The following is a 17530-nucleotide window of genomic DNA, read 5'->3' as shown; positions in this document are numbered from 1 at the left end:
GCTATGCCTCTGCAATAAAATGCAAAATGGATAAAAACATCTTCTTGTGATTATGCCAATACTATAATTTACAATAAAGTTCATTAATATCCAGCCTTGGCTGATGGTATTTACATTTTTACATTTTTTTTTACTTAATAAGTTCATGTAATCTTTGTTTACTTGTTAAATTTTGTACAAACTCAGATTATTTCACTAGTATGTTGTCACTGTGGACAACATTCCAATGAAAGTTTAATACAAGCCTTGGAATGTAAGGAGACAATGGCCCATACATTCAAAGACTTATACTGACTTGAGGTTCCTTGACACATGATGAGTTTCTAATTGAAAGTTATTCTATTTTGACTCTTCTGTATGTCCTTTAAATTTGTTAATAACCTTTTGAATCATTCTGTATAAGTAACAAATTGTTGTAGTACGATAAAAAATGCTTAAAATATTTGCTTTTTGATCACCAATTAATTAATATAGTGTTAAATTGTTGTTTTGTATGCAATAATGTGTAGGTTTTATCATACCCATAAACATTACATGTGTTGACATTTGGCATGCTTTTTGAAATATATATGAGATTCTAATATTTTTTACTAATTATATTTGGAATATAACTCAATATTTTTCAAATTATTTAGTTTTTGGATGTAAACTATAAATTTTTCCAATATAAACATTGACCAAAAAAAATTATATTGAGAGATATGTACATTCTATAAAGTTTGTTGAAAGCTGAGATATGTTCTACAGAAAATGCTAACTGTGTGAGGTATGCCTGTATTTTTAATTTAATTAAAAAATGCATTCTAAAAATACTATGAAGTAAATGCATTTTTTAAAAAGAAATTAAAAAATTCATGTAGATTAAAATATGGTTAGGTTTGCCGAGGATTTTACATCTGTGCAAGAGATCCAGAAATTTGGCGTTTAGCATGTTTAAGGTAACTCAACTGTAAGTTTTAGTACGAAAAACAATACATTTTTCTGATTATTATAATCTATATTTTAGAGTGTGGGGAGTAAATTGTGGTACTCTTAACACCTACAGAAACTGGAGAGAAATGTATATTTGGAGACCGAGACTTTGTTTTAATGGTAAGATAATTTTTCTCAGATATAGAGTCATTAACCCAGAGATATAGCAATGAAGTTCTTTGTATCTGAAGGGTAAGGAATGATAATGATAGTAAATCATCAGTGCCAGATTCAAAAATTAATGAAAAATAAAAATAATTGCAATGCTAAAATGACAATTATGTTCTACAAAGCATTCCAAACTGGAATACTCAAACAAGATGATGATATTTAAAAATTAAGACAGGCCCCTTAAAGAGGCCAAAATGTTTGTCCCATTAAAATATTTTGCTGGAAAGAGTACAGAAGGTGTTGAGTTGCTTATTGTTAGTGTTCCAGCTTCTCAAATGTTTCACAGTTATATATAGTGAAAAGCAAGTATCTGTATTTAATTAACTTTTAAAACTATAGAAGTAACAAGATTTAAACATTGTGACTGTAAGAAAAGCAAAATTTGATTCATGTAAATCAAAAACTAGTTGATTTGTTCATCTGGTTTCTGGATGTATAAATGTTTAATTAAATTTTTATCAAAAATATATTTTAAAAAGTTCATAGAAGAGCATAGAGATGAAATAGTTTGGATTATGAACAAATAAAGAAAAACACATGATTTGTTTATTGGGACTATTGCAATAATGAAACAGCAAAGATGTTTAAGAACTCGAAGTTACAGGTTACTCCCCGATCATCTCACAGTACAAATCTGGCATCATCAGTCTTATTGAAGATAAAGATTTATGCACTGAATGCAAAAAATAAATTGATCATTTGGAAATTTGAAAAAATGAATTGAGAATATTATGGTATTTTTTTAGAATATACAATGTACAGATATCCCTCATATAACAAGGTAGTTAAACTCTGAAAAAGTGCCATGTTATGTGAATCTGTGTTATATGAAACAAAGGACTAATGAAAAACATAGGGTTACATTCTAGAAATTAATAAAAGTATACTATTGTTTTTCATTACCAAGAGAAATATGTTTATTAAAGCAATCGATAATTTATTTCCAATCAATAATTAATTAACAATCACAATTAAAAGTACTGTATTACATGTTAATATTAATTTTAGTTAAATGAGGGTATTTTCTCTTTACAAAGTATTGTTGTCATCTCAGCTTGTTTGTTGATCTTGATCAGAAATATCAGCAACATTTTCATATTTTTTTATTTTTATCATAAATTTTTATGGATGACAAAATAAAAATGTGCTATTAATGGAAAATTTGTTCTAGCTGGCGCATTTATTCAGTCAAGTAATGAGCGACTTTTTTCCATACTTTATAATGCTGTATTTTGTTTGTCATTTTTACAAATGAAGTAATCATTCATAGGTAAGTAATAACTGTGGTTAAAAAAGTTTAATAACACTTACCTAAAAACCTAAAAATGTTTAAATAAACTTTACTAAATATGAAGATTAATCTATAAAAAGAAAACACAGTGACAGTCTTAAGGGCTAAAGCCTGAAAGCAAGCAACTACAATGACACCTGGTTGATAGGAAAGTTAGTGCAAATTTTTTCTTCCTTATCCTATCAGTTTTAAACCTGACAAAAAACACAAAATTATTTGAAAATTTTAATATTCTAGAATCCATGGGCAAAATTGAGACAACATGTGTGCTTACTTGAATAAAAAAAACTATAGAATAATGATGTTTACGCTTAAAAATTTTGTATGGAGGATTTTCAAAACTGTGTTAGAGTGAAACCAGAAGTCGTGTTGCATGGGGGATATCCTCAATTTTCAAACCATGTTAGCGTGAAACTGTGTTATAGAAGTACTGTGTTGTATGAGGGATACCTGTAGTTGATATTAATTTTATAAATTTTAAATTACTAACAATTTAAGATTTTTTTAAAAGGTACCTACATCAGCAAGACAACATATGTCAGATATGGAGAACCAACATTTCAAGATGCTAATTACAGGCCGTGTTACTTAGTTGAATATTTTCGTTATCTTCGCTTTTTCCCAGAAGGTTTTCTAACTCTGATTATCATTAAAAATGTATTAATAAAGATTGCTACTAAATTTTAACTGATTGTTTTTTCTTATTATTAGGAAGAGTGTTGATGCTCACGACACCCGATGATCCATATCAGTCCCTCTCTAAACTAAAATATCGGAAACCTCGACATCCTGCTGTACTCTCTGGACATTATCGTTTGGTAGATAATTCGGTCACTGCTATATTAAAGCGCTTTAAGCCCGACATTACTGTGACAAATGGAGGGAATTATCGTTATCGCCGCCAACGTGCAGTTCCTCAGGAAGCAGAACAAACATTTCACTTGGCAAGATTTATTAATTCTTTTCATATTTTATCTGTAAAATAATCCTTTTATGTAATTATAATTAAATTAAATTATATCTGATATTCGTTTAGGGTCTGGAAGTTCGAAATGTAAAGGGTCGACCAAGTTTTCAGCTGATTTGGAGACATTATTCAATCCACATGAATCACAGGTTTGAATTATTTCAATAACTTTATTATCAGAGCATTACAAAAGTTCTGTTTAAGTTTATGATGATTTATTTTTGACACTATTTACTAGTTTGTTATAAACAATATTTATACAAAGCTTATGATAGTAAGACATACAATATTTCTTATGGTAAATCAGTTAGGAAATTAAATTTGTTACTTTTTAAGTGAAATATATACGAGAACATAGTGTATTTTGATACAAAGCTAAAAATGATCAATATTTGTGGGATATAATCAGTCACTTTTATAACCACTTAAAGGCAGTTTTTTGGATGAATAGTGTATTTTGTTTTATGTGTAACTAGGACACATCATACAGTCAGAGCTCTCTAATCTGGCCAACTTGGAACTGTGGTTTTGGATGGTTAGAAAAAGTATGGTCAAAGTAAGGTGCATCTTTCAAAATGCATTTTCAACCATTTTTCAAAAACAATTCATTTTTATGTAACAAGATTTTATTTTATTTTATTTTTTATTCTCCTATTCACACTCAGATTCTCTAACTTTATAAAGTCAACACACCTTAATACTGAGAAAGCTCATTTATTCAGCTAAACAAACGTTTTCAACTCATTCCATGGGCCATCATTAGGTTAAAGACCTGATGATGGCCCATGCATTAAGGTGTGTTGACTTTATATTTTTTTATTGCATTATTTTTCAACTTAAAGCTCTGAATAATTAACTACTCAGCAGTGAGTGACGAATATATTCATCAAGGGCGATCTTGTAGCAGTGGTGAGGGACATATATATATGTCTAATTCTTTTGGGGGTATCGCCAAAAACTACCACAAAAAAAATTCACATACAAAATGAATTATGTAACAATAAAAAAAGACTTTTCTTTACTAGACATAACTGTTTACAAAATCTTTTTCCGTAACAGTAATGAGAAAAAACGCGTGGAAAAATACTCTAAAAATTTTTGCACGTTTATTCTCCACTACTAAGGGTAGCACCATACCTGACTATTCCACTGTTGAAAGGTTAACAAATATTTAGCTGATTTGTTATTGTATTACAGTTGAATAAAATGTATTTTATTGGTATGTTTTAAACCTTGTTGGTTGATAAACTTTAATAGATAGCCTCATTTTCTGAAGTTCTGCAATATTCTTCCCATGATCTTTTTCATATACAGTCAATCCCCCTATAACACGTGTTCCTATAGTTCGGATTCCTATATCATGGCAAAAAAATTGTGACAGTATTTGTACAAACATGCTAAAAACACGCCTATAATTCGGTAAAACGTCATTGCCAACCTGTTTTGCGACAGGATTGCACAAACCATTGAGTTTAAATGAGCAGCGGACCTACCAAAAACCATTTATTATTTAATGTCCATAAAAATTATATTTATATTAATGATGTCTCTAAAGTTCAGTGAATTTTTTGCAAAAAAAAATAATTTATCAGGAAGCACGCGAGCGCCATTCAATGACAATCTCCAACAAGCTTAAACAACGGCATAGTTGAATGGTGCACACTTGGTAAGTAATCCTACAATTTTTTGTTTATAGCATAGTTTATATGGATTATTCCCAAAAAATTATACGTATTTTGGAAATGTTGAGTCGAATTAGTCTAGAATCGATTAATTTTATGGAAGAAACCTTTCAAACAGCTGTAGTTTGTAAACTGCATACGTGCTGGGCTGTGATCGGCTGGACTCCTAGAAAATGGATTCATAAAAACAGGAATGTATCTACTGTGAATACGGGTGCATAAGGCTCCCGTTCACTTGTCAGGATGATGCGTCAGGCGAGTGTAAAGAGAGTAGATTGGGGTCGATGATAAGGTGAAGGGCGAGATCGAGTAAAGGAGTCTACCATTTTTTTTGAACAAATATAAAATAACAATTTATTAAAATGAAGCAAAATGGCAAAAACTACACAAAGCTCGTTTCTATACTGACCTAAAGTTTTTATATCGCTCTAGAGAGAGTTTCACAGTGCTTTCATACCTCTGTATAGCCGTCCCCTTTGACGATTCTGAACAATCCAAGGGTTATAATCCAGTTTCGGCACAAATCATATATATCGCGACTTTAGCGATGATTTAATTCGAGGTTCATCAGAGATCGGAATTCCGCGGGTTCGGAAGATCGGCACAATGTCGTTAATCCTGCGTTCGTTCATAGACTCCCCTGAGAGGGGGTAAGAACGGCCTTTTATCTGTTTTAGTGGGGAATTTCCACCACGTGATCGGATGTACATAGGTTAGGGGTTATAGGTGTTCCTAGGATCTACAACAAATGACGACATTTAGATGCTAACTATCAACCTTTTTGCAAGATGAGATGCAAGTTCTGCAGAGAACAATAGATGTTGCCAGTTAAGACCAGAAAGTTTACACAATCCCGGGCAAGATCGTTTTTTCTACTAGGGCGTTACATAAACAAAAGTTTAATTAATTAACAATTTTTGTTAATAAACGAGCGATATTTCCATCACCAAAATTCCGGATCTCACACTACTGTGTTATAGGGGGGTCGACTGTACTGAAAAAATTGTAACAAAATTTTTTGTAGAGAACTCTTCTCAAACTGCACTTATTAAAGTGTAATTTGAGAAGAAAAAGTTAGTAAAGGGTAGTTAAAATTTTTTGTGTGTAATGCTTTCCATATCTTCTTCTGGTTTATATTTTTTTCATTTTCATAATCTCTAGACCTTCATTGTTGTCAGAATTCATTTCTCCAACAATACATTCTTTATCTTCTTTAAATATTACATGCATTTCTCTTGTCTTTCCAACATAACATCCATAGGGTTTTAATACCCAAATCTCATACATCTTGTGTATCTTTTGTGTGATGATATTTTACAGGTGTTTATGTAAAAAAAAAATTATCTAAATATTCCATACAAATTTTTCAACAAAATATTTGGAAAAACCTCAAAGTATATTTCAAATATTCAAATATGATTAGAACATTAGAATCACATTTAGGCATTTTTTAAAGATCCTTGTGTATCAAGAAATGGAATGTGAATCAAATGCCACTTCCAGAGGAGCTATATTTGGGATTCCCAAATAGAGCTCCTCTGAAAGTGGCATTGGCATCAAGCCATCCCAATACCTCTTGTGGTAAAAAGCCTAAACATGCTTTTATAACATCACTAAGTAATCATTGAATTCTTTGACTAAAGTGTCGATATATTGTTAAGAATATGTTCTGATTTAATCTATGATTTTATTGCAAATTTTGCAATATTTAAAACAAATATCTTTATTACTGTGTATTTATTATGCCGTATCATAATGTAATGTTTACAGTACAGAAATTGGGTTGTATGTGTTACTTACATATAGAATGTCCTATTTTCATTAATGGATTACAGATGTTAAGTGGGAGGATGCTTGTATTTTTTAAAATAACTCTATTTTAAACTTAAACACATCAGAACTATGTATTGTAAAATCTTACATTTGCATTTAAAACAAACTATTAGTTTGATAGATCTAACAAATACTTTATTTATTACAGGAATGGCCAAGAGACGGTCTCAGAATTTGATCTGACTGCAAACAATTTTCCCCCATTCTGGTTTTCCCGCGTTCGCAGTTATTCAATCACCTCGGATAATGCCTTGCAATGAGCCATTGTCTATGTTCTTTTGTTGACTGAAGCAGAGTATTTTCTTTTAATACTTTGTTGTTTAATTAGAAAATATGTTAACGAAGGAGCACGATATTGCACTTTGAAATTCATATTGCTCATTTCATTATTCTATGTTTTGTGTAATCATCGTTTTGTACATTTATTCCTCAGATATTGTTTGAAAGTGTAACTTTTTCATTTTGGCACAATTCATTGCCTTAGTTCTATAGAAAATTAATTTGAAAATTTATAAAAGTTGTTCTTTAAGAGCACAAAATGCATTCTTTAAAAATTATCTTTGAAATTTCAGAAACATTGTATGAAAAATTGCATATTTTTATACGATATGCCTTGGCTAGATATCATTTCTCTATATAAAAATATATACATACATATGTATATTTATAAGGTTCAGGAATGAAATTAAAAGGATTTAATGTGGCTATTTTTGTTTTATTAAATGCTTTATTGCTTTTTTTATAAAATAACAATATTTGGGATTAAAATAGAATTCAAGGATATCTATGTTGTACTGTGTTTGAATATAAAATGCATAGTTTTGTTGACATAATAGAGTGAATTTCTTTGTATTTTAGTCAGTTTCACAGCTATCTTTATGTTTTTAACACCTGTTTATCTGTTGCATTGGCAAAAAATATCCTTGGTTGCAATATTTTAAAGTTATTTTTGATAAAAATTATTTAAATTGATACAATTTCCTTATTAAAGTTTACTTTCTGAATATTTTCAATCAAACTTTGTACAATTGCAACTGTTTTAAATTGGTTTTCAATTTTCAATGTATGGAACTGGGGCAATGAACTACAAAAGTGCCTTTGCTCGTATATAGAAAGAAATGAATATAATTTTAAAATATGTATAGAAGCATAAAACTAACCTTGTACAAATTTCTAAATGTTTAACATGTTTGCTTAATATTAAAACTGTCATATCATAACATTTCATGTATAGATTTATTTCATATCATTACGCATCAGTGATGTGATAATTACTGTATTTGCCATCAAATTATTGGTTTGTAACAGTTTAGTTTCTTGGTAAATGGCAGTGAGATGGTGTCCTTTCTCACAGTTTAGTTCTACAGTGAAATGTGTTGTAAGTAATAAGTTTCATACATTGTTCAATGGCTGTGTTTTTATGTATAATCATGTTTTTAAAACAGATTGGCCTAAAAGTTAGTTAACCATTAAAAAGACTAAATTGCTTTCTTATTCATTTACAAACTGTACAAAAACTATTCAAAATAAGATCCTGTTTTGCTCATTACACAAAGACTAATGCTTTGCCACTCACAAGTTGCCAAATCACTTGCAAAAACATGGTTAAGGGACTTTTGGGCAATCTTGTATATATGAATTGAAGTAGCAAACACTAACTCTTTGAAAAATGATTATTATAGAGCAATACTGATAACAACCATTGCTTATTCAGAAAGAAGTACTTTCAAGAGTTGTTAAGACCTCTCATTGTCAAAATATTGTTTTTTTTTTCTAAATATTTTTGCACGATTTTGGTAAGCAATGGCAATTCAAAAACCTCACGACTAAATTCAGCAGCAAACATGTTAAACACATTTATCATAGTGTGTTGTTAGTATATATATATATATATACACTAACAAATTTATTTGTAAATTGTTTATTCAAAATATTTGAAGTATGTAATTGATAACTTTTATCTTCATTTAAATGGAATTTTCTTTCTTTAACACTGTAGATAACGTGGCAGAATCTTGATTTTAGTCATCCATATGTGAAAACTGTCAAAATTTAGCATTTGCATTAGCAGAAGATTTGTATATATGTGTATTCAGATAAGTAATATCATTCGATATTCGAATTTTAATTAAGATTTGGTTTTACACAATGTTAAAGTGTACAAACTATGTAACCGTTTGCGTAGTTTGCACTATAAAATTCAGTTTAGGAATTGTTTAATGGTGCTATTGATCCGAGTTTAACTTAAGTATCTTAAAATACATCTTTTCGAGTCAAAGATTGAAGTTGCAAATGTAGAAGGTACACGAGTGTCTGCCGAATCATTAACATAAAGTATAATGGAAAATTATTGTGTAATTTATTCAAAAAGATTGTTTTAAGAGAGTTCAACAACTTTTTAAATTGTTTTATTGATAAATGTAATATTGTAACTCGTCATGATTTGAATTTTATTAATTATTTGAAAGTGGTTGTACATTAAAATTAAACAGAAACACAGAAAACAGCAGAAAATGTTTTGTGATTATTTAACGATTAATCCGGTTAATGGCGCAGTTGTTAAATTCGTTCAACATTTGTCACATGCACTGTACATTTATGATGAACTGTTTCATTGAATCCATTATACATTTGTTGCATGTAAACAATTAATTTTTAGGTTCTAAAAACTGCCTGCCTGCATAACATTCCATTAAATCTGTTCATTTTCTATTTAAGTTAAAATCATATATGATTTTAAATTTAGTTTGGATGAAACCTTATCAAGGTTTTAATTTCATTTTCACTTGTTGAAAGAAACAAGGAACTAGCTTTAGAATGAGTTCTGAACTGATTTTAGAACAAGGTATGATACAAAAAAACAAAGGACTAGAGTCAGGGTTATATAATTTTAGTTTAACTATTTCTATGCCATGTGGGCAATAAGAAGGCCCTTTTTTTCCCCTGTAGATTTAGCAAGGCCCACAATGGGAGTAGTAGCATAGTGAGGGATGATGTTTAACATACCCAAAATGGATCACACTTGAAAAATTCTTAGAGCCGCCGCATTCTACGCTTTGTGAGAGCAAAACGCTAGCAAATGTGCACAAGCACATTCCATGACGTCAAAGGCTTTGCCCTTTTCTTCCTGGCCGTGTGGTTTCTCCTTTGCTAGTGCAGCAATGCGAACATACACGCGCTGTTGACAGAATTCAACAGATAGAGCAGTCATGCTAGCAAGAGAGAGTGAGGAAAATGGATAACTGCATAAACATGTTGTCGACCGTCGAAAAAGAAATAATAGAATTTTATTGATGTACAGTAAGTAAATTATATGATTAATACATTCAGTATTGAAAAGAAAATAGTATAAACATTGTACATATATATTTTAAGCTAGTTAAGCCCAACTAGTAGGCATGTTTTTCCCATGCTGTTTCCAAGTTCGGAACGAAAACTGACTGATTACAAGTACTGTATAGGTTATAATGAAATCTTTGTTCTATAGCCAATCCACATCAGTGGAATCCAAGTCATGCAGACTACTACAAAAAGAACAAGAGGGATTTCACATCGACATAATTAAGAGAGCTTTTAGTTTCTGAACACGGAATCAACATCACTTGTAATTAATCCTGACCACGAATTTAATAACCGGCACGGTGGCAACATTAGTCGCTAATCTCCCACGATGCAGCACTACCAGCAAATGTGTAGTTTGCAGCTGCTTCATGCCCGCATAGCTTACCTAGTAAAAATGGCTCATAGCCTCATGGGTTTTTACCCATGAGGCTATGAGCCATTTTATGAGGCAGGCTTTGGAGTGCAACTAGCTCCCACTTCCTGTAGTTTGTGGCAGCTCTTAGGGTTGCTTGCCCAGATTTAATCCTAGATTTCCAGAGCAATGGGCTGACCAATGCGATGCCTTTGTTATCTTGCTATCTGCTTTATCCCTTTTCATATTTGGGACATTCCAATTTTCAACGCTGACTCAGCGCTGATCTCAACATTCGTTAAAATTCGTTCCTTTTTTCAACGTTGAAGGTAGCGCTGTTGTCAGCGCTGACTCAGCACTCAACAGATATGTTGACTGCTACTTTCCAATGAATTGTGGGTAATTGGTAAGACATTTGAACGGANATTAATACAACAGTTTAATTACCTGAAAATAGCAGTTTAATCCTAGTAATTCATCTTATTAATAAAAATTAAAAATAACTTTTCAAGTATATATTATAATTAATTTGTTAATAGAATCCTACCTGCATCAAATGGAACCGAGAAAACAAAACTAGTATCATTAATTTGATGAAAATCTACTGCTCTTTTGTAAAATAATTCATCTGTAGCTCTAGTATGTACTTCATAAAATGGTCTGTAACAAAAAAAAAAACGCTAAACTTAAATCAATGTTTTTATTAAATTATTAATTTAAGACAACTTCTAAATTATTAAGATACATTGTGACATTAAAACAAGTATAAAAACCAAAGGCAATTCAAAAATGAATCTTTCAAATGTTCATAGCATACATATGTACAGATACCCAAAAATAACCAGAACTGTTTTTTAAGCAGTTGTATTTAGTCCCCTTCAAAGTATTTTCCATCAGAATATTGAGAAAAGTGTCAATGCACTTTTCTCAATATTCTACCTATTGCTGGAAACAGGAACTATTGCAGTTCTGGAACTCTTGATTTAAAATACTGTTCAATGGCTGTACACCTTTTTATTCTGTATAGTTTTAAGTTTAATTTATATTCTATTTCTATAAATTTATCCTTCCTTCCAATTTTCTTTGTTCCTTTGTCTCAAACTTCCGAGAAATGAGACTTACCCTTAGCCCACCAGGAGGTAGGGGAGAAACAATAGAGGGCGACGAAGCTGGAAGTAAAAAGCGAGACATTCCAGTAGACATTCTTGGGCCAGACAAGAAATGAGACGGACGTGTGGCAGCAAGGCTCATGAGTTGGAAATCGGCGAGTGCTGCAGGAGTAGATCGAGAACAGAATCCAATCAATAGATCTGGAAGCGAACCCTAAGAAAAAGTCATTTTAAAAGAGGAAAACATACGAGCATTGGAAGTCGACACAAGGAACTGCGTAGAATCTTCGCCAAAAAATTGGGTACCCATCTGTCCTATAACTCTTCTTACTTCCCTTTCTTTCTATACTCTTTCTATTGATTTAAGTTCGATTAAGATTCGCCCGCGTTAGCTAAGTATTATTGTCAGGCGGTAGTTGTAATGAGACTTAACTACACGGATTACTGTTACGATACGAACACCGAGGATAATTGGAAGTGTGTAAAATAACAGCAGAAATCCATAAAGAACTTGTAATACAGTAGACCCCCCTATAACGCGAGTTCCTATAACGTAGATTCCTATAANGGAATCCATCTTGCTGAGAATGGAATTATGGGAACTAAGCACTTTGTACTCGAGTTGGAACGTCGTTGATGACGTCAAATTGTTGACTTCAACACTCAACACTCGCGTTGAAAATTGGAATGTCCCGATTGTTTCTCTTTTCCATTTGTCTTCACAATCATGCCTACAGTGGCAATGGCCAGATGGTCATTGCTATTGCGGGCACGATCACGACGACGAGGTTCAAGGAATCTGGGTTGTTTTAAGCAAGAAAATTTTTGAGCTCCAGCACGGAATTAAACCAGAATTCTCGATAGCCGAAGGCCAAGGCAGTTAAAGCGTCAACCTCGTGTTCTACAGCAGCGGTCACCAACCGATGCTCCGCGGACCGCTAATGGTTTGTAAGAAAATTACGACGGTCCGTGGAGAAATTTGGACGTTGATTACACGAAGTATTAATTTTAAGAAAGAAATGCAAGATGCTTGGTTTCTTTTTCTCACCCATTTGAGTGGACACGTGCAATAAATGGATTGAATGGAACATAACACTTAGGGCACGTTTGGAAACTGTAACCGGTGGTAGTTACCGGTAACACCAGTTACAACATAACCTGTTACAATTTGCAAACGCATCCGTAGGTAACGAAAGTGAAATCATTGCACGAGCGTGGAAATGCGCAATAAATGGATGGAATGGAGCATTTGCGTGCAAATCTGACAGATCACATCTGAAGCGCACACAAGTGCTAATATAAGCACTTCTCCACTTTAGTGGAGCGTGCTAAAAAATTTATAGAGGGAGAAAAAACAAGTATAGAAACAATTATTGAAATTGTTACTGATTGAATACAAACAAATACAATTACAAAAAGACTACTTTCGGGAGTAATTTTACAAAAATTTCGACACGAAAATCGGTCGAAACGAACCATAATTGAGTATAGGAAAATTATTTTCATTACATAAAACGGCGGCTGCTTTTAGGATGCCAACAATTTTTAAAGTGGCCTTTATAGGGCCACCCGTGGCAGAGTGGTTCCGTTCCCCGAACACTTGTTGTTGGGTCGCGGGTTCGAATTTTATCAGGACGGGCTAGCTACGTAGATTTTTTCCTCCACAGTCTTTACACTTAACTATTGGCTAAGATCTTAGGATATGGCCGCCGAATGAGAGAGCTTACGTAGATAGGCCTAAGTACACTACCTGGGACGTGGTGAGAACCTCGTCTTCTTTTAATGTAGACCTTTCATTTTATTCTGGACCAAATCCTATCATCGGGCGGAAACTATTAGTATCTTCTGACACTGAGCTATCGCGTGGCTAAAGAGTCGGCTGTTAGGGTCAGTAAAAGCGGCCTGGTTGAAGGGTGACTTCTTTTATAGAAAACTAGCTTACCCGTCGCGCATTGCTGCGATCTCAGAAGAAACGAAATTCAAGCAAACTTGTTATGATGAAATTAAATTTACATTTTATCATTTTTATTGAAACTTATTATTATTATTCATTTTCATCGGGAAAACATTTCAAAGTTTCAATTCTATTTATTTATTGGAGTGCTCGTGGATACACGATATTTTTTGTTTTTCCGTCTGGTGCGTACACGAATAAATCGGAAGGTTTTCCGACGCGTCAGCCGGCCACATACAGTTGTCCATGTGAGAAGCACGGATTCTCCAAATTAGCCCATACATTAAAATGTTCTTAAGCGTCGGGATCTCGTATCTACGCGCGCGCGCGTTGCTTCGCCTTATTCCATACATCCAGTTATTAACCTAATTTACAATAAAATACAATACAGTTATAAGGAAAGAAAACCAATTTTTTGGAACTTCTAAACCGGCGGGTCCCTTTCTTTTGCCAAAGAAATAAACCGATCAATCAGCTGGCAATTGCGCTTTCGTCCGAATTGACAAATTATTTCGTGTTTCCGCGAAATTCTTANTCTTAAGATGAATGAATAGTAAATTTTAAAATAATTTTTGAGATATGATTTTGTAACTGTATCTGTGTCATTAATTGGATTTTTTAAATTAGTTATTCTTTTATTATCAGAATCATAAAAATCATTTTTCAATAAAAGAGCAGGAGGACCATATAATCCATTTTCAGTTCTTGAAAGCATATTATTGTCTTTTGTATCAACTTGACTAAGAATAAAGGTATGATTATCTACATAAAATTTAGTGGCAACCTCAAAGTTAGATGTAGGTTGCAATACATTTATTATTTTTTTATTTTTTACATCAAACACATCCTCATCATTTATGGTTAAAGCATTATTCTGAAAATATCTTTTATTCACAACATTTTTGTCTTCCGTTGGATCATCAACATTACCAATTCTTTTATTTTTTGCATTGAAAGCACCATTATGCATTTGTAGACATCTACTATCTAATGTATGAAGTTTTTTACCCGTTTCTATTAAGAAATTATTAACGCTTAAATTTAATTCATTAATATTTTTTTCTAAATTAGTTTTATCTGCTTCTAATATTTTTAATTTATCATCATTTTCCTCAGCGAAAGCTTGAAAATCATTATTTAATTCATTGATTATTTTTAATTTATTATCAATATATTCATTAGTTGCAGCATCGTTTTCATCTATTGGATGTCCACAATATTTTAAGATCTTATTTTTCATATGATAATTTCCATCATACATTAATTTGAAACCATTACCCAGAGGACCAGGAGGACCTTCTTTTACTTCATCATAATAATGACCAAAAGGAAACCAAGCCATTTAATTACTTTAAAGTTTTAATGGTTTCAAAAGTCCTGTTGTACATATTCATAAATCCTTTTCTTTTTTCAACTAAAACGAAATAAAATCTATACGGTTTAGTAGGTGTTTCTCTCAATTGCCAAAAGAATTCATCTTTCAAATTATCAACATTATTATAAGAGGGGTGATTAGAAACATCGAAATGAATTATTGGATACAGTCTTCCATAGTTTGTATAACTTACTAAACAACCAGACTCTGTGCTATTGGTATTTAATCCTGCCGCTAAGAAATCAGAATAATATCTTGAATAATCTAATTCTTCAGGTTTAAAGCTAACATTATAATCTTCTGTTGAATATTTATCATTATTAATTCTTAACCATCTCATCATATCTAAGTTATCGAATATCATATTATTTTGATTCTGATCGTTTTCCTTTTCTTGATATTGTGGGATTACAAAATTATTTCTGATTTCATCTGTAGTTGTACTTACAATTATTGTACCGCTAGAACCATTTTGAACGTTACTTTTAATTAATCTGACAGAACACCAGTTAATTTCTATATCTGATGAGGGATTTAGAGATACACTATTAAAATTAACTTGTGGTTCTGGATATAGCTTAATATGTGGTAACCAAAGTGAAATATCAGATACTATAACTTTATAATTCGGATTGTCAACGTTAGTATGGATCATATCATTATTCGAATTTCTCCAGAACACAAATCTAACATCAATGTTTGATATTATTTTCCTAAAGTCGTTGAAAAATCCAAACATCTGTTTAATTGGTATCCACAGTTTGATCTTGTTACTGTTTTTGGTTAATATCCATCTTTCCGTAAATCCTTTGTTATAATTTGCATTTTTCTTTAATCCTTTTAAAAAGGTCTCCATTTTTTCTCCAGTTCCAAGAGATTGATCATAGGGTCCATTAAATATTAAAATTTACTTATCTGGAGATTATGAGGTGTCAATGAAAAACAGCATATTGGTTGCTTTGGAAGTAGAATAATGTTTTGTAAAGTTTATAAGACCGCTAATGTGATGAACTAATGAGGGTAATTCAATTTCTTCAATTAGTGTTTTACCAATGTGTAATTCAGATCTCAAGAATAAATTTCCAGTATTTACCAAAGTTACGTTATCACTTCCAATCGAAGAACCATCCTGTTTCATAATTTTTAATTCTGGGCAGATATATCCACTGGAATATAAAATCATATCATTTACATCTTTAATGTAAAATTCATATTTCGCTGATTCCTTTTCATCGACAGTAACTTTATCTTCTCTATGCCGTTTGTACTCAAAACTTTCGATTTCATTCTTGTAATAATTAGGAAGAGATAAATCCCAAATCTTTTCCATTTATTAGTATAAAAATTTCTTGAATCCTGTTCCATATAAACTTCGCTTACTTATAATATTCCTTACTCTATTTTCCACACTCAAAGATTTTTTAGATATAAGTTTATTTTTAACAATCTTATCCTCAACCATAAATTTGGTCTGTTTTAATAATTTCTTATCAGCCGTTTTAATTACATCGATAAATATATTTCCTCCATAATATTTTTTACTTCGAACTAACAGTCTATGTTTATTATAATTCATTTATTTAGTCTAAAATTAAATGAAAAACAACTCTCTGTTTATTAAGATCAATTAAATTATCATCCTGATCAGTTATCCACATCCGAATTCTATAAATATAATGATTTCTATTAATGTCTGCAAATATAGGATTAATCTCTTCAATTTTTATCAAACTTCCAGGAGGATAATGTTAGGGTTAACGTCTTTTATCATTTAACTTTTAACGATAAGCCAATGATAATTCGTCAGTTCACAGCGCAGGATAGGATGACAAATTATACATACCAGCAAGCAATGTCTTCAATACTTTATTAAAGTTATTATTAAGGACATAAATCACAAAGCAGTTTACTGCACACAACAAGTAAGAAAAAACGAAAACGAAACTAACTAAAAAAAACGGGGATATCAATCTTTAAAAAACGGGACGAGATCTCGCACTCTTCTCGCGAGCACTATCGTTGAGGAGTTATTAATAAACACGGACGTCTAACATTCCCCACTAACTCCGAACACGATGAATGCATATTTAAAGCACATCTATGAGTTTCAAATCGAGGTCTTGGCAGAGGCTTTGTAAAAATGTCAGCAACCATTTCTTGCATTGGACAATACACAACTTCAATTATGTTCTTTCTTTGTAGATCTCTGATGTGATAATACTTTGTGTCTATGTGTTTTAGTCTTGAATTGTGTTTTTCACTTTGTGAAAGTTTTATTGTTGCTTGATTATCTTCTATAATTTTGACTGGCAGATTTTGTTTTAGCTCAAGTTCTTCTGTCAGACGTAAAACCCATAGTAGTTCTTGCGTAGAACTTGCTAAAGAAACATATTCAGCTTCTGTTGAGGATAGAGCTACACAGTTTTGTTTCCTTGATTTCCATGATATGCAATTTTCTCCAAGGTATATCACGTTTCCTGAT

At 31.7% G+C, this 17530-nt stretch overlaps 1 protein-coding gene across 1 annotated transcript in view; it reads left to right on the top strand.

Annotated features, from left to right (window-relative positions):
* Positions 1-9485, top strand: part of LOC111619026 (F-box only protein 9-like) — a 40887-nt gene extending 31402 nt beyond the window's left edge. Inside the window, exons 8-13 of the mRNA XM_023360661.1 lie at positions 877-938; positions 1007-1092; positions 2946-3062; positions 3146-3378; positions 3471-3550; positions 7065-9485. Coding sequence (XP_023216429.1) covers positions 877-938; positions 1007-1092; positions 2946-3062; positions 3146-3378; positions 3471-3550; positions 7065-7176 — 690 coding nt within the window. The 3' untranslated portion in view covers positions 7177-9485. The remainder of the gene's footprint in view (positions 1-876; positions 939-1006; positions 1093-2945; positions 3063-3145; positions 3379-3470; positions 3551-7064) is intronic.
* Positions 9486-17530: the final 8045 nt, after the last annotated feature.

The sequence above is a fragment of the Centruroides sculpturatus genome, unplaced genomic scaffold, assembly GCF_000671375.1.
Source record: "Centruroides sculpturatus isolate CEXI.00-Female unplaced genomic scaffold, Cexi_2.0 scaffold234, whole genome shotgun sequence".
Taxonomy (NCBI): Eukaryota; Metazoa; Arthropoda; class Arachnida; order Scorpiones; family Buthidae; genus Centruroides; species Centruroides sculpturatus.
The sequence above is the reverse complement of the archived record's forward strand: the minus strand, read 5'-3'. Positions and strand labels throughout refer to the sequence as shown.